Source organism: Limanda limanda, chromosome 23 (genome assembly GCF_963576545.1).
Source record: "Limanda limanda chromosome 23, fLimLim1.1, whole genome shotgun sequence".
Lineage (NCBI taxonomy): Eukaryota > Metazoa > Chordata > Actinopteri > Pleuronectiformes > Pleuronectidae > Limanda > Limanda limanda.
In genome coordinates, this window is record NC_083658.1 from 2626754 (window position 1) to 2648881 (window position 22128).

The window sequence follows — 22128 nt, forward strand, 5'->3', positions numbered from 1 at the left end:
ATTTGGAAAACAAACAGTTGGCTGGTTTTCTTCTTAGCCATGTAATCTTTGTCTGGTAATTCACTTATTCTACTATTTTTTTGCAAGTACAATAGAAGCTCTATTAAAAAGATAAAGACGGATTAATTAACCTACATTATCTGTAGTTAAAAGTATATTTATTCTAATCTGTTTCCGCAAAATGCAGCATTTGTTGTATTAGGTTTGAGTTAAAGGGAAATGGAGCGATTCAAAGAAAAGTGGAGTAAAGTTTGTATTGAGAATATTTAAAAAAACGATTAAATGAATCCAGGAGAAAACGTGGCGAGAATCAAACAACCAACTCCACTGTGCTCGTACTGGAGGTTATCGAGGCAGCAGCACTTTTATACCTGATACAAAATGAAACTGATAGTAAATGCACAAGTAGAGAAGAGTCGAGAGGCTTCAATGGAAGAATAAGTGATCAAATCAAAGTGATGCAGCCTGTGAGATAGGAGAAAACACATCTTCAGCTCCAAAGGTTTCCACACTCACCATTGAAGAAGCTCTTGACCTTCAGGTAGCCGACGCTGAGGCGCAGGACGGACAGCTTGTCCAGCCGAGCCCTGACCTCCTCGGTGAAGGGCAGCAGGCTGGTGAGCTTGTCCAGCTCGCCGTTGAGCCGGTCGCGGTGGCGTTTGGACGGGTTGGACTTGATGCCATCGGGAGGTGGAGGTTTGGGGCTGCGGGCACAAGAAAAAGGACTTGACAACGAGAACAGAAGGTTCATTTAGGACATAAAAACAAACATCTACAAGAAAATAGAAGCGCTTTTTTTAAAAGGTCAGTTTCCCTTACAAGTCAGAGCTTGGGTTTGAGACTGAGAAAGGTCACGATGAGTGCAACCAATGAGCTGGAGGCTAAATATGTTCTGTAAACTGACGTCTGTGTGCGTCAGTGCAGCAGCAGCTGGAAGACATTGAAATAACAAGCAAATAAAACAACAGAGAGACACATAACTAAATGTGCGTTTTAAACAATTATCCCATTTATCGATTATCATTCATCTCATCTCATGAATTAAAATGATTCACAAACCCATGACTCAAAATCAAAAGGTCAGAAAGTTCCCAGAGTACAAACTGACATCCTGGATGAGTGTGCTTCACTTAAAAAGATTAAAGATGAGATAAATCAGCAAATCTTCACAATCCTCAATTTTTGGAATAGTTGCTGCACAACATTTAATAAGGAACATGGATATTTCACGTGTGCAAATTAAGTGAAGACAGAGTCGTAAGTGCCGGCCCTCTGTTTGATTTTAATAGACATCCCTCTGTGAAAGAGCTTCTGGATGTTGGGGAGTAAAACGTCAGCTGAGTGATCAACAAACGAAGCCCCGGCCTCCTGGACTCTCCAGAGGCAGAGCTGGAGGAGCTCCATCCGCTGTAACCATGGGAACCAGGTGAACGGCCTGAAGTCACCTGCTCAGGGACGTGTTGTCACCCGTGTGTTCCACTCCGCTCCAGAGAGAGAGAGAGAGAGAGAGAGAGAGAGAGAGAGGGGAAATGGACAGTTTCCTTCCTGAATCAGATTTCCTTTCCACCATTTAAAAAATTACACAAAACACAAAACTGAAAGTCCAAAGACCAAGTTCTTCTGCCTGCAACTTCCTGCTGACTTGAGACAGAGCAAATGTTTTCAAGGGAGCAAAATGGCGGCACTCATAGCCGAGATATTATAATTGGGGAAAACGGAAGGAAACCAGCCAAAATAAATATATTCAGTTTACTGTACTTGATGAATAGAAAAAAGGAAATACTGATCTGTGGTGGGGTGATGGTCTAGTGAAGCGGACAGACTGTTACATATTTAAATCCTGATTAAACTATAGAGGAAGGCCTGATATAATAAACTCTATTCATAAACGCTTGATGACACCTCGCAGCTCCAGTCTACTCTTATTGGTTTCCATATCTGCCTCGGTGCCGTGGCATGTGTTCTCCAAATAAATTCCTGACACGTTTTTGTTGTTTTAACCTGTGTAATGTGGTAAATAAACCCCGCGGTGGCTGAGGCTCCGGCTGCAGCTCGACGCCGACGGGACAGATGAAGATCAGCGGCAGGTCTGTATCTGTAACTGAACTCCGGTGACCGGCGGTAAACCCAGCGGCTTCTCGTCTGTAACTCAAACCAGACCTCCGCTGCACAGAGGGGCGTTTCTTTTTTCCCACAGAAGGTGCGAGGCCGGCCCAGGAGACGCCGCTCGTTTGGGGTCAACCCGAGCTCCATGGAGGTTTTCATACAGTCTGATAGACCAGGGCTAGGTCGACCATTGAGTTTAGATTTGTCAACCATTACATTTTCATGTATTCAATTCCTTATCAGCTCAGAAATCCACTAGTGACTTCTCCTTTAGTGACTCGTGTTCTTCAGAAAGTTGATACAAGAACAGAAATGAGTCCTTTAAAGATTCCTATCAGTTTCACACAATTTCCACTGAGAGGCACAAGTCATCATCTTTACTTCGGCTTTTCATTTGAAGAAAGCACAGAAACGAGACTTAGTTACAAATAAAACAAATAACTAGATCCGTCTCTTTTTTACCTTTTATTGAAGATGAAGACGACCTTGCAAAACGACCTTAACGCCGGCTTCTGCCATTCAACACACACAGACCCTGGCTACCCCCACTGACAGACTCTGATTCTATGACTCATCAACGGTGCCTTCAAGTGTCAGACTGTGCAGCCTGGAACGAAACTGTGAAAACAGCGAGGACCAAAACTTCTTTCCTCGTTAAGGCTTCCTCTGAAATAATATAAATTTAGAGGATGGCTACCAATGAGTCTGAAGAAGAAATGTGATCCACTGGCCAGTCAGAGACTTTTATCTCCGGTCGGATCTTTGCACAAGTGAATCGTTCTGGACATGTGCACAGAAAGAATTGTAAAATACATTGAATCCAAAAGAGCAATCAAAGAGGTTACAGGCAAATAAACGTGTCAGGAGAACTCATGCGTCGACTCGCTGGAGCTAAAACCTTCAAAACCGCTGGGCCAAAAACACAATTACCAGAAGAAAGCCACCTTTCAAGAAGAAAACCACCTTCGTGAAATGTTTTAGAGCTTTTTCTATTGTTGAGAGCAGACAGCCTATGGGAGAACAGTTGTAGAGGGAAGGTCTGAAGTGTAACTGCAACACAAATGTGTAAAATGTGGACACTGGCCCTCCCTCCCTCCTTCCCTCCCTCCCTCCTGTAAATAAGACATCTGCTTCCAATAATACTCCAGAACACGACATATCTGAAATCAAGGCGAGATGGCTATCGCTGCATTCCTGACGGCACAACTCCCTGAGAGAACAATGAGCGACCAGTGTTGTTGCTTCTCGCTTTATCTGCTTAATCTGTCCTGGAAGGGGCGTGTATATACGAGTGTGTGAGTGTGTGTGTGTGTGTGTGTGTGTGTGTGTGTGAGAGAGAGAGAGAGAGTGTGGAGTTGTGTTGGATTTGAAGAAACACTCCCCTGCGTTCACACAAAGGCACTTTGTCTCCGACGGGGAAACGACACCTTAGAGGAACAAAGGAAACTGAATACGATTTTGGCATCTGCTCCCTGCCGGAGTTATGATACAGGAAAAAAGAGGAGTGTGAGAGCTCCAGTGATATCAGAGCCAGAAACAACACAGCCGATAGGTCATCGGGTTTAAAGCTGATTGATACTCGATCAATACTCTACTAATACTAACATCGTCTTTTACATAAAGAAAACAAATGATTCTCTGCTTTATGTGTCTCTATATGTGTCTATATGTTTAATGTAATTTCAAATTAATTCACATTTTTATTCACATTCAGCTTCACAAACACTTTGATCTTAACTCAACAGCACGTTAATATTAAATACATAAGTCCACTTATGATTCAAAAAACTAGAGGTGTCTGTTTTTGGCTGATCTGGCTAATTAAATCTCTGGAAATTTAGGTATTTAATCACTTTGATGCAAAAATACTGGAATATATATCAAATACTACATAAATAGTCTGAAAATCCTATATTACCCACATTAATAATAACTAATATAATTGTTTTAATTGTGTTTACTCTGATTAAAGTCAGTGTTTATAACTTTTCTCATCCATAAATATTAGAAATTATAGCCGCCACTGTTGGAATGAAGCAAAGATGATTAGCACAACGCAGGAACTAAAAAACATCAAAATAAAACCATAAATAAAACAACCAGTGAGTGTGTTGTGGCACTGGCCAGTGTCATAACAGCCAGGAAGTGGATGTTGGGTGACCATCACGTGTTGGTCATGAGAGAAGCTGTGTGTCTCTGGCTGCCGGCCTCAAGACGCATCAGCAGAACTTGAGCCAGGATCACGTCAAGCGACACAAAACAACAACAGCACACAAGGAAGAGCAGGAGTGACCTTTCTGTTCCTGCTCTCTTTCATTCAATCTGACAAACAGAAATCATCTAGCACTTGAATTCATCTGCAGGGAAACACTGAATATAAACTCATGCATGTGCAGCAATGCTCCACATTTCACTGTCAGAACAAAACAGAGATCCACTCTGGAAAAAACGTCCACTTTTTGTTCTTTGATGCTTCTTTTCATTTCATCATTCTGCAACTTGGAAACCTCATTTGATCCCCTACCATCAAACATCAAAAGGGGAACTAAATGGATATTCCTGTTTTGACTACAGGCTTTTTTCCCCGTAGGGATCATAAATCATCACATTTCAAATTTCAACTTTTATTGGGCCCATAAATAAAAAAACGAATAAATGTGGTTTTGTGCCCATCATGACCAAATCATCGTACACTTCCCAGGATCAGAACTGGCTCTGATGCACATCACTGCATTTCCAGAGTTGTCCCTCAACCCTTTAGGTCCAGAGTTGAGTAAATCTTCTGCGGCATAAAACAATATTTCAGACCATAGCGAGGACTTGAGAAAAGCTCTTTCCTCTGTCAACATGACAACACAAAGTCAGCAACATAAAGAATTTCTTTCCATAGTTTACTGTGACGGAACCATGAGTGTCCCCTGCGGCACAAAAAGCATTTTCCCCACAGACCACCATCATCAAACTTTTAATGGGACACCTTTGACTGCGAAAAAGCTCAATTATGACTTTTAGTTAATCCAGGAAACAGCGTGTATAGTGTATTTATAACCTATTGTCTGAAATGCATAACGTGCAACTGATATCAGATATCAGCTGGCAGCTTTCTCAAGTCCAATATCTGCACCGCACCTTATACCTGGTGGAGCTCCCTCCAGCTGCTTGCACACGGGCAATGAAGCTCGGACATTTTCTTGGAATTTTGCGGAGGAGCTGTATGTGAGAACGCAGATGTCTGAGTGAGTTAAGTTGGTGTGTTGTTGACGTTTCCAACGCACACGTACAACAAGACGACGACAACTGAGAAGGCGCCGCACAAAGATGTGATTTCCACAGCAGGATTTCCACGTCATGTCCTTCCTCCTGCTGCTCTAGACCCGGACAATCTCCTGCTCTTCATGTGTGAAAGACAAAATGTCCTGACCCAGTTTTCTGGACATTTCCCCGTCTGAACACAGCTTGTGGCTCTGGTGGCTCTGTTGGCTCACTGGGCAAATACCAGTATGATATAATGGCTTTCCTTCGCAGCATATACATGAGCATAGTTTTGGAGTGTCACGTTCATAAGTCATGAAGGGTGAATGGTTTGTGTCCATATACTTTACGTCATGTCGTGGGTCTTTGACGGCTTTTGTCTTCTTACTTAAAGTTTGTTTTGCACATTGTTGTGACGCTGAACCACGTTGAATTGTCCTTGTTTCCTCCTCGCAGACATTAGCATAGATTTAAATGTTCTGGTTTCACGGTGCAGTGTAAACAAAAAGGTGAAGGGCTTGAGGGTTTGCTGCTGGAACACCCGCCTCCAGTGCTGCCTGCCGGTTAAACACACTCCTTCTCACACACTCATAACTCACTCACAACACCCCCCCCCCCCCTAGAAAAGAAAGGAAGAAAAAGATAAATTCCCAGAGAGTAAGTTTTCCTAAAAAACCGAGGCGAGTGAACATGGCAGACTTACGTAACCGTTTGCGTGACACAGAACTATGTTAATTTGAGTCAAGGGAGGGAGGAAAAAAACAATCCCGAAAAAACACACAGAGAGACAGAAGGAAAGACAGGAAAAAGTATGTTGTGGCAGTCAGAGGAGGAGGAGAAAAAAACACAGAGCGAGTCTCAGATTACGCCATCCTCCCTCCCTCCCTCTCTCCCTCCCTCCCTCCCTCCCTCCCTCGTGGAAACATTGCGTGAGAGTGCTCTCGCTCCGCGTCCTGATTATGATTAATGCAGGTAGTACCACACACACACTGAAACCACGGTTCTGGCAGGGTTCTCCCAGGGTTCTCGGCTCCAGCCTGTGGTTCCGAGTGGAGCAGTTAACACTCGGGTCCGGCTTGTTAAAGTTAGAAAATCACAAACTGGTTAAAATCACAGCGAGGAGGAGGCGGGCGGCAGGGAAGATTAAAGCAGCTCTTAAGTCCTGAAGGAACCAGGATACTTCTGCTGCAGCACGGTGCTTTAAAGAACACCTCAAAATACTAAGTGCCTCTATAGAACCCATCTAATGTTCTTTACAGAACCATGAATGCTCCCAGTGGAACAACTGTGTGCTTACAAAAAAAGCTCCTTAAAGCAAAAAGTACCGTGAAAGGTTGAAGTTACTATAGAGAACCCCCCAAAAGGATCCTTAAAGAACCCATCTCAATGTTCCTCACAGCAATAACGGGTCCTAGGATGTAACTATTTTCAGCGTGGTGCAATAGAGAACCCACGGAGAACCCATATAAAGCTCTTAATGGCACTAAGTGTTTTTTAATTGCATGGCCCATCAGAGAACAAAGTAACGTGGAACGAAGGGAAGAGCCCTTGATGCTGCAGATAAAGGATCAAGGCAGCTCCATATAAGGGATGAGCACATCAGTCAAGATGTTTATAAAGGCTCCTCGTTAGTCAGTGGCAGAAATACTAGTCGGCTTTACTATAAATGATCAACTTTTCTTTATTGTCACCATTAACAGTCTAAAGTATGGAACCTGTCTGAAAGTTAAGACGATATGGAGGAGGAACCATTCTACCATGGTACTAAACCCCAATGAGGGTTCTAATACACAGCTGTTACACACACACACAGCCCTTGAAGGTTCTTGAAGAGGGACTTTGCACATCTGCATGTCACCTGAGGGCCACCGTGTGTTGTCTGACACACCTGGAAAGGAAGTAAGTATCTGCAACCTGCAAAGGGTTCTGTAAAGGTGTTTTCCTTAAGGTTCTGAGGGAGTTCTGATTGGTCCGGAGGTGTCTGACTTCAATTCCCTATTTCACCTGGGTGCTAGTGGGAGATTAAAACCCATAGCCGGGCTTCCACTGAACAAAACCAGGACTGTGCAGCACATGCCGCCCTGGAGAAGGATCTGCAGAGCAACAGTGTGCAGCAGCAGTTCTCAGATTGTGGTCTGGGGCCCTCCAGGGGACCGAGCAGGGGAATCCAGGGGGGGACGAGATGCCATGTGCATGTTTACTTAAATCACAAGTAGAACCATGAGGTGGTGTCATGATATTCCTGATGTCCACCTCCCCACCTACAGGGCGCACTCACCTCGGCGCAATGCTCCTCCAGGAGGTTTCATGAAAGGAGATCTGGGTGAAATGGGGTTTTTTTTTTACAGCGTGGAGTCCATTTGCACGAATCAGTCTGAGAGGGCCAGCTGTCTCACATGGTATAATTAGATTTAAATAGTACTGAAGCAACAGTTTTCTTTTATTTTCCATGCTGGATGTGGATCGGCCTGCACGGCTGTTGGACTTCGGCACTTCACATTACCTCTGGTGTGGCTGGCCAACATTGCATAACCACAGCAGGGGGAAAATAGACTTTATGGATCGAGCTCAGGACAATGTAGCTTCTATTGCAAACACAGAGCAGAACTTCTGAGCTGCTGCGCCCTGGTCCCCATGCAGCTCAGACTGTAATGCAGACTGACTGGAGGTGTTTGCACAGCTGCAAGCACCTACACACAGAACGCTCTCTGCACAACGCAACTGGACGACTCACACAATCCAATGAAGACGTTATAACTACTTCGTAACTACTACTGGCGTTATAACTCGATTATAAGCTCATCCCGGAGGATCACATGCAGTGTGGGGGTGTTCACACAGACAATAAGGTCATTACGCACAGACAAGTCTTGGTAAACACGCTTTAAGCAGCCCGTGGGGTGTTAGTAGGGTTATTATGGGATGTTACTATGCTGATTATCATGCGTATTGTGGTTATTGGGATCATTACAGCAGGGATTACAGTGGGGTTTCTGTTGGACTTACATTTTCTGAACGGGCTTCTTTCGCTTCTTGGCCGCGTAAAGCGCCGTGCTCGGCAGCATGGTGCCGAGGGGACCAGGGGCTGGGTCCCGGGTCGCCAGGGTCCTCACGTCCAGACCGAGGGGACCAGGGGCTGGGTCCCGGGTCGCCAGGGTCCTCACGTCCAGACCGAGGAGACCAGGGGCTGGGTCCCAGGTCCTTACGTCCAGACCGAGGGGACCAGGGGCTGGGTCCCGGGTCGCCAGGGTCCTCACGTCCAGACCGAGGGGACCAGGGGCTGGACCCTGGGTCGTCAGGGTCCTCACGTCCGGACCAAGGGGACCAGCGGCTGGGTCCCGGGTCGTCAGGGTCCTTACGCGGGGACAGGAACCCGTCTCCTTCTCCTCCTGGTGCGTAAAACTACTTTTGTTTTCTTCAACTCCTCCAAACGACGGGAAAAGACGCAGGTCAATTTGAAGTCAATTACCGTAACTCTCAGAATCCCCGCCGGCCGCTTCCTCCCGCGTCGGTTCCCCGCAGAGCCCCGCACGTTCCACGCGTTCCAAAGTAAAGTAAAGTTAAAAAAGTTCCTCGGAGGGATTTCTCTGCTCCGGTGTGATTTGACAGGGCTGGTTCTGCTGCCGCCGCCGCGCGCTCCCGACGCGGCTGGTGCGTGTGCATGTGTTTGTGTGTCACTGTAATAACGCGAGAGGAGAAATATTTAAGGTGGAGCGAATGTGGGCTAAACGCGACTGGCAGCGCAGAGCAGGAGGGACCAGAGAACTGCGAACCCACCCGGACGACCTTAAAAACAGTCTCCACCAATCACAGCACAGCATTTACACGAGTTTTAGTAAAAATTATGATAATCTAGTAAACGCTCATAGTTATAAGAACAACAATCTTTTATAAATAAGCTTTTATTGTAATTTTAACATTTTTTTTGTTTTAATTAATTATAATAACTATAAATACAATACAAATATAATAATACTCATACCTTTTTAATGTATTTGAGTAAGGAATTATACTTTAGTAAGTAGTAATAATATTACATCATTTCAAATAATAATCATTTTATTGTAATACTTATAACTTTGTATATGGTTTGTAATTAATTGATCATGATCAGAAATTATTAAAGAATAATTCATTCTACTGTTATGGGCCTAAACTCTTCACATCTTAAAAATTAAAATATGAATAAAAACCAGACTCCAGTCGGACACAAGAGCGTTCAGCTAAAGACAGTAAGCTTTAGCTTAGCATCAAATTGTGTTTACATTAAACTTCAGTTTTGAATCCAGATTCAGAGAAACTGAAGATAAAGATGAAGATGAAGATGAAGATGAAGATGAAGATGAAGTTCTCCACCTGCACAGGTTGGTTGTATCCCATCATTTACATGAGTAGTTTCTTGTCGTATGCAGCTGTTACCTAGTTCGGTGTAGTTTGATATATTTAGATTTCAGAACATAAGAATGAAGCTGCACATCAGTCTGTGCTTCATGCAGAGAACTGTAGACATGAAGAGACAAAAAAGAAACGGAGAAATAACCACAGAGAGACACAAATACTTATACATACGAGACAGTTTGTGATAGAAAACTAATTGTAGAAAATCTTGTTAAAATATATCTTGTAAAACTTGTACTGCCAAATACCCAGGAGAACACAACTGGTCTTGATAACTCTTGATTTTATGATTCCCACCTCAATTCTTTTTTCAGCTCCACTATTGGCCACGACAGGAATAGACCGAGGTGCTTGTACTTGATAAACGCTGCGTCCTCCTACGCCCTGTCATCGGGAGGTGAACTCAGGCTTTACACAGCCCTGCATTTGAAGGATTCCTGTATTGTTCATTGTGCTCTGTGTTGTCAATGTCAGCATAATTTATCTTAGTGCCTGGCGAGCGACGTGCTCCAGCACGCCACGCAGCAAATATATAAAACAACTGAAAGGTGCACAAAGTCACTTCTCATCACCTGATCCCAACGTCTGAGCTCATACCTTAAGCCTTAAGCCTTAAGGTATGAGCTCAGATGTTGGGGGGCTTCACTGGTTCTGTCGGATCTAAAGTAAACTGGAATTTACTGTGATATCTTGTCATGATGGTTCAAATTGGAAAAAATAACAAAGAATGGCATGAAACAGAAGGAGTTGATGGCTCGCTTTGAACCACAGGAAATCGAGTTCAGGCTTTTTAATGTTTTTCTTTCAAGTTTAAAGCAAAGGCTGTAAATAAAGATGGACAGTGCATCTCCACTTCCTCCTCTCCAGGAATGAAGCCGAAATATCCTGGATACAAACGATAGTAATATCAGTAATATCGTTCAAATAAATGGATAGAACAACAGGTTTGAGGTGCAGCTGAACCTTGGATTCTCCCTCCAGGCACCTGACGATGATGGTGAAACCTGCGCAGACGGATTTACATTCATTATGTAAACCATTCCCTGTAAAGACATTTTGGTCTTTTCTTCTTCCCTGTAATTAAAATTGACTTCTCGTTTGCGACTGTTTTGCGTATAAAACAGTTCCAGGTTGGCCTCATGGAAGCGCTGAGGGGGAACTCTTGGCATCCATGTTGCCATGGCAGGATGTTGTGTTCAACACTAAACACGGCAGTTACAAGTCAACAGTTATCTGCGATATGCCACCCTCTGGCCCTATTAAAATGCAACCTTTGTTAAAATACACCCTGTTTTAATACAGTTTGGCCCAATCGTTCAGCGCCTGGCAGCCGTGCTCTCGCTCATTTTTCTTTATGAGACAGCCACAGCCACAGCACCTTTTTCTGTTTCTGCAGCTCAGCTTTGTTTCCCTGTCTTTTCGAGATGGATTTTGAGAGTTTGATTCTTGCCCGCAAAGCTTGAATTTAACGGCTTTGTTATCTCCAGACGCTAATGGAGCCGCGCAGTGGTTTCGCTTAATTGAGACATCCACAAATTGATTTATAGCTGGTAATTAAAATAAATGACAGTGCTTTTTTGAAAGGATAATAGCTAACTTTGGTCCTCGGCTGACAGCATGATTATGAATCAGTAGTTTTGGTGTGTTTCTTTTCTCTGATCAGAACATGTCCGCTGCAGCAGTTGAATTAAAAACCTGTTTTTGAGTTTTTTTTAGCTTTTGGCTTTCACTACACAGGGAGCAGAGGCCGTTACGAAGCCAGAAGCTGTTGTTCCTCATCATTAGCTTGCTCTATGACTAAAGTGCACCAGTTTATATATTTGGCAGCACCAAAACAGGCTGAGGAGCTGCAGTAACTTTCCACCGAGCCACCGCAGGTTGCTGCTGCGTTTTATTGCAACATGCAGAGGTGGCATTAACACGGCTCCCAAAACTCTGACTACAGCTTGTGAAATTTGTGTGGTTAGAGTTTGATTCAAAGCAGAAGACGGTTCCCACGTAGACCCTCTCTCTCCCGGGCCACAGCTCCATAGAGCGGGAAGGTCGTGCCTTGCTCAACAGCACCTCGGCATCTGATAGTTCTGTTTAAGCCGAAAGACATTTAGTGATAATAATACGATTTTTCTTTGGAGTTTTCTTCATCAATTACAAATGAGAACGCATGTAGGTGTGAATTGAGATCATGATTTTTGATGTGATTAATCTTGCTGCCCTGAAAATCCCTGTCGACTTGTAGATGCATATGGAAGTATCCAGTTCCATTTGGCCACAGAGTGCAGAATATCTACGCTCCTCCGAGGTTAAATCCCTCTGGTTTTATATTTATAAACAGTATTATTTGACCTTGGGCTGTTTTCTGGTTCCTCGGACAGCTGGCAGAACTATGGAAGAGTCTTTCACCGTCTGGTGCTTTGACACAGACATCTCTAAAATATGAAATGGCACAAAACATGGTTCGACGGTCAGGGTGAAGCTTTTTAGACATCCGTCGTCTCAAATTAGCACCAGGCCACCGACAGAAGCAGGGATAAAGGATGTAGATCAAGATATGATTAAAGGTCACAGCCTCTTGAAATTACAGGTCTGCTGCAGTCGTGTTTTTTCCATGTCGGGCCGGACTGGATGGGCTCGGACCTGCGGCTCATCCTTCAGCCCTGGTTAGTGGTGAGAGCTGTGCAGCCGGAGGAGATGCGGCCGGCTACAGCTCTGGTTAATAGTCGTATCCTGGATAGGCGTGTTCTGGTAAATTGGTGGCAGATGTCGTGGAGTTTGGACGCAAGCGGGGACTTTCAGAGGCAGAGCCGTTGGTTTGTAAATAACTGTGGAATCAAAACTGGAATTTAGAAGATACACTGTTCGTACATGTAGCTATTTCAGTTAATTTCGACTCAACTTTGACTCCTATAATTAGAACTTTTGTAGTTTTCAAAGTGATTTTTTTTTAACTAAAAGCAATTACACAGTCTACTCTATGTTCTGGTCCATTTAAAAAACATACACAACATCTCAGCCAACATGGAAAAACTAGAGCCCGACAGATGGATTTTGGGCAATAAAAACAGATTTTAGGCAATAAAACATATTGTCAATGATTCCTGTGATGTTGTTTTCAAACTCTATAATAGATAACTTTAAATAAAAAGAAAGCACAAATACAACCACATATATAAAAGAAGATCAAATGGTAAATAAACATAACATTTAAACCTGAATCACTCAGTTTCTGTGCATTATTCTGGAGAATAGTATTGTTTACACGCTGATCTCTGTGAAAGGCTCATTTTGGCAGATTCTTATAAGTGTTAGACACTTTTACTTTGACAATGACAACACCTGCGCTCCCATGACAGGATTTCCTTTCTGCCTTGGACTCGGATGGAAAGGTTCGTACTTTCATCGCTCCTCTGACTTATTAGTTTTAGGTTGTAATAATAACATCAGAAGTTAGTGAATATGTTATATAATGTTGTTTTAATGATTTAATGTTAGTTTGTTGTGTTGCCAAATATTGTATTTATGTAAACCTGCATGTGATGAAGAGGTGTGTCTGCTGCGTAGAGGTGTAGCTACTGCTAGCATGCTAAGCGCACATGTTAGCTGAAAGCTAAGTAGCTACTGTTAGCATGCTCACCGCACATGTTGGGTGAAAGCTAAACTTAAAACAGATCAAAGAGGTAGAGAAACTTCATTATAGTATGTTCATTAGGGCCCGAGCACTGCCTGACAGGTGAGTCCCTATTGAAATTGTAAGGATTATTATTATTATTATTATTCAGGCAAATTAATTGGCTTTGTGAGGGCTTTAACATGCTCAAATTCTTACCAAAATTTGCAGAAAGTTAGAGAAAGTGGTGAAAATTTACGTATTCCTGAGGAATTTTCAATGTGCGTCGCAAAATGGCTCAACGGTGTAATTATTATTGAAGAGAAAAGGTCTGATTTTATATTATAAATTATATTATGTATTTTGGGAAATCAGATCTTTTTGTTTACCCCAGTTTAACCTTTTAAAGGGATCAAACTCTGTAAATAAGGAAACTGAACTGATTCTCATTTACCACAATAAACTAAACTTAATTATCACATAAATATAAAGTAATGTGATCTTTGGAATCAGTCTCACTGATGCTAAAGAGTAAAGATTTAAGCCCAAACTGGAAATGTTAAATCTTGAGTTTCTGGTGTCTAAAGTCCCAATGTCATGTTCTTGATATCAGAACAGAGAATAATCAAATCCACTTTTTTTGACCTGAACGAAGGTTTATTGGAAAAACTGAGAATGAATTCGTGAAAGTGGAAAAAAACAACATCTCATCACTCAGATGATGGAGTCTGATTTGTTTTTTTGAAGTCTGGTGTCAGATATCTGTGAGCAGATGAGTCACTGTGAAGGATCTTGTTTTCAAGACCTTCACATTAGTCATTGTTTACTGGATGAAGCCGCAGGAGTTGACAGCTCTTTGGGGGGAAAAGGTTCCATAATCCCTGAAGAAGTTCTGCAGCTGTGGTGTTAGATAACCAGACATGTTAATACCCCATCAGGTATCAAAATAGATCTATAACGTTTTCAGTAAAAGTATTGGTACTGATATGACTGAGAAGAAAAGAGTTTGGATTGCAGTCAAGCGCATTCCCTGTTATTTCCTGCTCCAGTATATTGTAGAAATGCTACTGGGAGATGGGCTGTAGTTCTTATCATAGTGGTGCGTGTTCATGTTTCTAATGAGTTTGGTTTTAATTATCTAGACAGGACTCAGGTCTCTAGTTTCAAACATCACCTTCCTGTGTAAAGGTCCCGACTCAGGAGCAGACAACCCGCTCCTGATGCAGATATAAGAGGCTCATTCTAAAGTAGCAGAAAAATGCACTGATTGTTAGTTTCTGGAGCCAATAGATCCTCCACACTGGTCCTTTAGGGGACAATGTGCAGTAGAAACAAGTGAAATTTAATCACCTTGTTTGCTTGTTCCAGACTAAATAAAGATAAAGACAAGTGGAGTGTTTTCTTCCTCCCACGAAACCGACAGGTCGACTGTAGCTCTGCCAGTCGCTGTCGTCTCCCTGTCATGAAACCGTCTGGACCTCTGACCCCACAGCCTCAGACCCTGTACTTTAACCCCACAGCCTCTGAAAACCTCTGCTCCTATTTATACCACAGCCGATCCCTGCAGCTCGTTAAAGCTCCTCCTGTGGCTGTGAGCTTGTAAGCAATTTGTTTGTGGGGAGAGTTATCAGGCAGAACGCTGCACGTCTGTTTGGATGAACGCGTCGGATCACACATTCAAATCAGAGTCCAGTGTGCACTTGATCTAGGATTGTTTTTTTTTCTATTGGTCAAACTGGGACAGTGTTGATGATCACTCGCTATTTGAGCTTCACTTCTAATATCTGCAGTCACGGACCTCAGGCTTCTATCTAAACTAAAGATAACATTATTTTGTCTTTGTGCATTTTGCTCGACCGCCACCTCTTCACTAGATCCTCGTATGACCTTTGGTGGTTTTAACGCTTCAGCCGACCTTGACCTTTTGTCTCTGTCTTCAGATAGTAAGCTGGCGTGTCTCTGTGCTCAGGATCACCAGTTCAGCCAGAACTCCTCCACCACTGTTTCCCCACTGCAGCCCTGGTTCCACCAAACAGTAAGTGAACGCATCACTCAAAACCAAACCCAAAAAACACCACCAGTCACGGGTCATTTAAAACCTGTTATTCAGCAGCAGGAGAAGAAGAACTTCAGATCTGAGTCTTAGAGGTTTAACCAGAGGAGGTTACGTGTCTCCTTATTTTGAGCTCGTCCATTTATAATCCCTCATTAAACACTTTATTTATATGTAAGCACTTTACAGAGATGAAATAACACCAAACAGGGATTCAATGAGAATAAGGCAGCAGAGAAAAATAGAGCGATAAAATAGACCCTTTAAATAAATGAATAGTATTTGTCGGTGTAAATAAAAGCAAATGTCAGCCACCGTTAGGCATGACCTGTATTAGTGTCACCCCGTCAGGCTGGGATAATTAATGTGTTTCCAAATCATAATCTGCTTGCCGTAGGTAAAAACAATGATAAAGTAACATTAATTTGAAGTTGCATTAAACATATTTTGTGAGGACATATTTCTCAAATTGGTTCAAAATCCATATATCTACAAACATTTAATTTCAGGTTAACAGAAAAAGTGTACAGTCTAGAGCAAACGTAAAGTTCCAGTAGCTGACAATAGGAGGCTGTGGTCGCAGCAGCTCTCGCATCACAATGTGTTCAGCTTTATGAAAATGAATCATAGCATTGTTGAGAAACCTCTCCTGGATAAATGGGGGTTGAACAAAAACCTCATCGCCAACCTGGGAAGTGGACATTTGTTTTCTGAGTATTTATTTGGAAGAAGTTTTAATCCATCATCCTGCTATGTGACTAACCAAGCATGCTGGGAAATGTTTTGGTCGTTGGCCGTCTTTTCCAAACCCTGAAGTTTTGATGACTCACTCCTGGACAACATAAAACCTGGTCTGGAAAATGAAGCGGACGTTTCTGTAGCTGCTCTTCAATAAAGTTTTAATCCAAATCTGACCGAAAGCATTGAAACCAAATGCCTCCTAATGAAAGAATGTTTTATCTGTCAGAGATTTAATTTGACGAAACTCAACACAACCAGGTCAGTTTTCAAGCTGCAGGCCCCAAACCACCCCCCCCCCCAGTGTTTATATATTTAGTTGCAGCTCCTCTCTCAATACATAATTTTAGCGTTTAATCTTATTTAATCACAATCCTCGCTGTCGCTAAATACTGGAACTTCCCAGTTCTGCCATAAATCTACAAACACAGTTTACGTGGCACCAAGCTGCTGTTTTCTAGGAGCAGTTTGTCCTGATCGTCCTTGAATGCAGCATCGACAGCTTTTCGTTTTATATTCGGTTGAAATGTTTGTGAACGCCGTCGAGCGGAGACGTTGAGACATCTCGCACACACACACACACACACACACACACACACACAGTGAATCAGCTCGTCTGGCCTCTCCACTCATCTGGGGTTGATTAAATTCACCACCTCCCTACACACACACACACACTGCCATTGGTTTTAAATAAATGGGTGGGGGGTGTATCTAGGACTACACACACACACATACCACACAGACTTATGATTAATGTTACCGTGGCTCCCCTTGAACTCATTCACCCTTTCAAAATAAAATCTGTGGGTTCTTTCTCTGCTCTATAATAATTAACTCAGTTTTACTTTTCTAAACCGACTTTTCAGATTTATCCTGCTGATCCTGACTTAACAATAACGATTTGGAAATTCAGTTGTGCAGAGCATTGCACATATTCTCTACACAACAGGACTCAAATATGGTTTAGTTTCAGGATTAGGTAACAATAGTTTGTACTTGTATTCCTTAACAAAGCTGGAGATATAGTTTTAATTTGTACCCTGGTCTCCAATGGAGGATGGAATCCCACTGGTTTTCACTGTGGAGGTCAATTAAACCTAATTAGCCTAAACTGTGGCTGCAGAACCAAGACTCTCTCTCTGTTGGACCCAACGGCTGCACTGAGCAATGATGCACCTGTGCTGGTGGAGTCTGGCCTGTGGGTCTTCAATCAGGGGAAATAAAGTGATGAACTGGTTAAGACAGACGCCATCAAACTGCATCAGGGCGACTTACTAACTATGTCCATTTACTGTTTTAATTCATTGAATTGGGTTTAGCAGAAACATAGTGAATCTGTGGAATTTCACAGCTTGTTTCAGGGCTAGTTTATTTCAGGTTTAACTTTACAACCTGCAGGGTTCTGACGGTCAAGAAAAACCTGGAATTGTAAAATGTTTATTTCCAGGCCTGGAAAAGTGCTTGAAAAAAATAAAATCCCAGGTTTATAAATATATATGAGTAGTTCTCACCTCTGCTCTGTGATCATCTTTCAGCTGCAGCACTCAAACTGTAGTTTCTACCAATGACCAGCAGAGGGCGACCTGGTTTGCCTGGTGAGTAGAGACTGCAGCAGTGTCCTTTGAATCTTGGAATTCAAGATATTCATTATTTCAACTGATCCATTAACTTTTTTCCATTTACTATTTACAATTCTCTCCTCAGATAGTTGACATCCAGAGGGAACCTGAAGACGTGGAGGTCGTGGTGCCCCCTGAGGGTCTTGGAATTCAACAGATTCGTTAACTTTTTCTGATTTTAAAGGTGTACCAGCTGAGAGAGGGTGGAGCAGCTGGAGCAGAAGGTCCAGGTGCTGGAGGTACAGAAAGTTATAACACAAAATGCTCAAAAAATGTGAGGATTCCTGAAATTATTTATATATTAATATGTGTTTCTATACAGGGACCGGACAGTGCCTGGGGGTGCTGGTCAACCCTGTCCGCAACAGCTGTGAATGAGCTGTGCACGGTAGCCATTGAGATGGTGGCGGGGGCTACAGCTGATAGCAGGACATCTTGTCAGCTTAATTTTTCCAATAGGACCTTTTAGCCCTGGAGGAGCTGGTAAGTGGAGACTGCAGCAGTGTCTGTTGAATCTTGGAATTCAACAGATTCATTAATTACTAGAAATGCTTTATTTAAATACAAAACAATTTACCAATATACCTTTGTCTCCTCAGATGAGGGATCAGTCTTGTACAATACAGGTGGAGGACGAGGAGATGAAGGTAAGAAGCTGGAGGTACAGAAAGTTATAACACAAAATGTGAGGATTCCTGGAATTTTTTTATATTAATATTTGTTTCTACACAGACAAAGCAGCAGATCAGGGCCATCTGCAAATTCCTCCGTCCTTGTCCGTGTGGGACGTCCTAAAGGGATGGTGTCTGATGAATGTTGCATTAGATTTTTGGAAAAGCTGAAAGTTTACGCGACCAGTCAGGACCTGGTTTGCCTGGTGAGTAGAGACTGCAGCAGTGTCCTTTGAATCTTGGAATTCAACATATTCATTATTTCAACTGATTCATTAACTTTCTTCCATTTACTATTTACAATTCTCTCCTCAGATAGTTGACATCCAGAGGGAACCTGAAGACGTGGAGGTCGTGGTGCCCTCTGAGGGTCTTGGAATTCAACACATTCGTTAACTTTTTCTGATTTTAAAGGTGTACCAGCTGAGAGAGGGTGGATCAGCTGGAGCAGAAGGTCCAGGTGCTGGAGGTACAGAAAGTTATAACACAAAATGCTCAAAATTTGAGGATTCCTGAAATTATTTTTATATTTATATGTGTTTCTATACAGGGACCGGACAGTGCTGGGGGGTGCTGGTCAACCCTGATAGCAGGACATCTTGTCAGCTTAATTTTTCCAATAGGACTGTTTAGCCCTGGAGGAGCTGGTAAGTGGAGACTGCAGCAGTGTCTGTTGAATCCTGGAATTCAACAGATTCATTAACTTTCTCTGATTTTAAAGGTGTACCAGCTGAGAGAGAGGGTGGAGCAGCTGGAGCAGAAGGTCCAGGTGCTGGAGGTACAGAAACTTATAACACAAAATGCTTCCAATGACCAGCAGGGGGCGAAACAGCGGGCCTGATAAAGGAAGGCAAAAAGAATGGCAAGGCAGGCGATGAGGTAAGAGGAGACTGCAGCAGTGTCAGGTGGATCAGTCTGTGCTCGGCATAGTCGGCTGCCTGCTTCACTCTGTCTGTGACTCACATTATGTCTGTTGATTCTTATTAATCTGTCGAGTATGGAAAACTTGATGCAGTCATTAACTTTCTCTGATTTTAAATTTTCAAGCACAATTCATGTGAACTCTGTCTGCTGTTATTCAAATTAAGTTTATTATTTGCATTTTATTTGAAGCTGCTTGTCGACAAGCTCTTCGGCGCTCCTTTTGAAGATCAGAACGAGGTTTTACAGGCACTCCCGTCCATGTCCATCCAGGATTCCGAGGTTACCTCGTCTGCCTATGAGGCTCAAGCACGGTCCATCCCGTCCGTGTCCATCTAGGATCCCGGGAACGCCATCCAGGATCCCGGGAACGCAGCCACTAAGGCCAAGGTAGGGTGTCTGATCAATGTTGTTATGTGGTTTGCTGCTGTGTACTATATGTAGATGTAACCGGTTACAGCTCCTAGTGGCGCTGGGGTCTTGAAAAATATTAGAAGGGTCTTGAAAAAGGTCTTGAAAAGTATTGAATTTAATCTCAGGATTGTTGCATATACCATGTAAAAAAGCGCTATATAAATTCAAAACCATTTACCATTCTCTCCTCAGATAGTTGACAACCTGAGGGAAGTGGCGGCCCAGGTGCCCCCTGAGGACATGCCGGCCGTGCCCGAGGCCTTGTTAGTGTCTGATCAATGTTACATTAGATGTTTCGAAAAAGTTAACGCGACCAGTCAGGACCTGGTTTGCCTGGTGAGTAGAGACTGCAGCAGTGTCCTTTGAATCTTGGAATTCGACATATTCATTATTTCAACTGATTCATTTACTTTCTTCCATTTACTATTTACAATTCTCTCCTCAGATAGTTGACATCCAGAGGGAACCTGAAGACGTGCTCGTGGAGGTCGTGGTGCCCCCTGAGGGTGGTGACGAGCAGTGACAACAGAAACAGAAATTTGTCACTAGTGAATTAATATTTGTTTGATATACAGGGACCGGACAGTGCCTGGGGGTGCAACTACTGGGGCCACGCGTTAGTGGATCTTTTAAAGAATTTATTTGTGGTGGTGGCTGGTATATCTCTGTGTTGAGGCAATAAACTCCAGACCAAAACTGTAAACATCTTGTCGGCTTCATTTTTCCATAGTACTTTGTAGTTCCCTGTTGGGGTTCATTAAAAGTTAGTTGATGTACGGCATGTTTTTAAGGATGTGAGCATTGAGTGTCCGTAATGTGCTTTGATCTGAACCAGTCAGAGCAGAAGAGAAATTGATCACTGGGATCCCAATCTCGTAAAAGGGAAATAAGCATCCTGGTTTAAATCACACTTCTGATGAAAACATGAAATCCAGGCTGGTGTGTGGCAGCTTTCACACAAACTTTAAGGAAACAAATTAAAGCTACACAGTGTTTGGACTAATGTTTCTACTCCTTTTTTCCTGGAGTTTCTTATATTTACTTCAGAGAATTAGAGAAAACCAGCATATCTACAAACTCGATAAAAGTTGTAGAACCGTCCCCAGAACAGGAAACGGCTCCAGGAAATGAGCGGAACCTCCAATCATAATGAAGTCTTCTCTTCAGCCTGAGCTCCAGGTTAAATAAATCGCTTGTTGATATATATTCACATTCCGGTGATGATCTTGTGGGACAGCCGGGTTGGAGAGTCCAGGCTGCCAAGACCCTCCTCTGGAAAAGCCTGCCATACTGGCGAGAAATGACCCATCTCTCCAGGGACGTCCACAGCGCTCGACCTCTTTGAAGTCCAACCTCAGAACAGTTTGGGCTCATTCTTTCCTTGGCCCCTGAGGCGATGTTGTTATTGAGAACATAGTTAGCTCAAATTGATTTGACAAATGGCAAGGGGGTGAGTCACCGATGAAGTTTCCCACCTTGGCAGAGTACCGGGCTCCAGGCTGGACTGAGTCCAGGCTAAAAACTTAACCTGGAAAATCCCAAGTCCACGAAATTAGAGAAATCAAGAAGCTTAAAGGGAAAAATACACTAATTTTTGAACATCAGGTGGTGTTGATTCATCTTGAGTTTCCGGCTACTCTTAAAAAATGATTTTATTTCCCCTGGTGAGTCATGGAAGACAGATGTTTTTGTATATTTAGATGTCTGTTAGTTTGAAGAGGCTGGAACAACAGATAAAGAACTTCTTCAAGAGGACTAATAATAGTCACAGCAACCGCAATAGGTTATTTTCATGGAGTTCATTATCAAAAACTACAAGAACTAACTTAAACTTGAAGTTCAAAGTTGCAGAAAACATAAATATTCTCCTTATACAAACTGGGATGTGCCTCTCAGGGCTAAATGGGATGTTTACGGATGTTTAAGTGTTTCATGCTTGTGTCTGAGGAATTCAAAGAAATGCACGATACTTCCAGAAAGGATGGTCAAGAGTCTTGTTATATATTCATTGGTTGATTTATTTCTGACCTTTGATTGACCTTTGACCTGTGAACTACCAAGACACACGTATCTGAGAACGATGGTGGGTTTGACTTGTCCTACAAATAATCCTGTGCCGGTCGATTTACTGTTTTTATTCATGCTTTGTGGCATTAAACCTGAGAAGCAGAGGAGCCGCAGGTCTGAGGTGAGTGACCGGAACAGGTCAGTGTCACCAAGGTGATGAAAACATGTTTGACCAGTGCATTGCCCGCAGCTATTTAGCTTTGTCATCCGTTCACCCACACGCCATTGTGTCACCTTGCAAACAGATATAAACTTTGAGCGTGTACCTCTCACCTCATTAGC

The 22128-nt window shown here is 42.9% G+C and overlaps 1 protein-coding gene and 2 long non-coding RNA genes across 3 annotated transcripts in view; 2 read left to right on the plus strand and 1 right to left on the minus strand.

Moving 5' to 3' along the window:
- The window catches only part of ahr2 (aryl hydrocarbon receptor 2), a 51610-nt gene extending 42604 nt beyond the window's left edge, over positions 1–9006 (minus strand). Inside the window, exons 1-3 of the mRNA XM_061067170.1 lie at positions 8828–9006; positions 8365–8747; positions 517–704 (exon numbers count right to left, since the gene is read on the minus strand). Coding sequence (XP_060923153.1) covers positions 517–704; positions 8365–8423 — 247 coding nt within the window. The 5' untranslated portion in view covers positions 8424–8747; positions 8828–9006. The remainder of the gene's footprint in view (positions 1–516; positions 705–8364; positions 8748–8827) is intronic.
- A 4534-nt stretch (positions 9007–13540) lies between these two features.
- On the plus strand, positions 13541–18424 carry LOC132996810 (uncharacterized). Its single transcript, XR_009677134.1, has 5 exons — positions 13541–15395; positions 17690–17749; positions 17859–18012; positions 18096–18256; positions 18373–18424. It is a non-coding gene; the product is annotated as an uncharacterized LOC132996810 (long non-coding RNA).
- Positions 18425–18509: 85 nt separating this feature from the next.
- Positions 18510–19053, plus strand: LOC132996811 (uncharacterized). The gene is made up of 3 exons (XR_009677135.1): positions 18510–18650; positions 18760–18913; positions 18995–19053. It is a non-coding gene; the product is annotated as an uncharacterized LOC132996811 (long non-coding RNA).
- The last annotated feature ends 3075 nt before the right edge of the window (positions 19054–22128 follow it).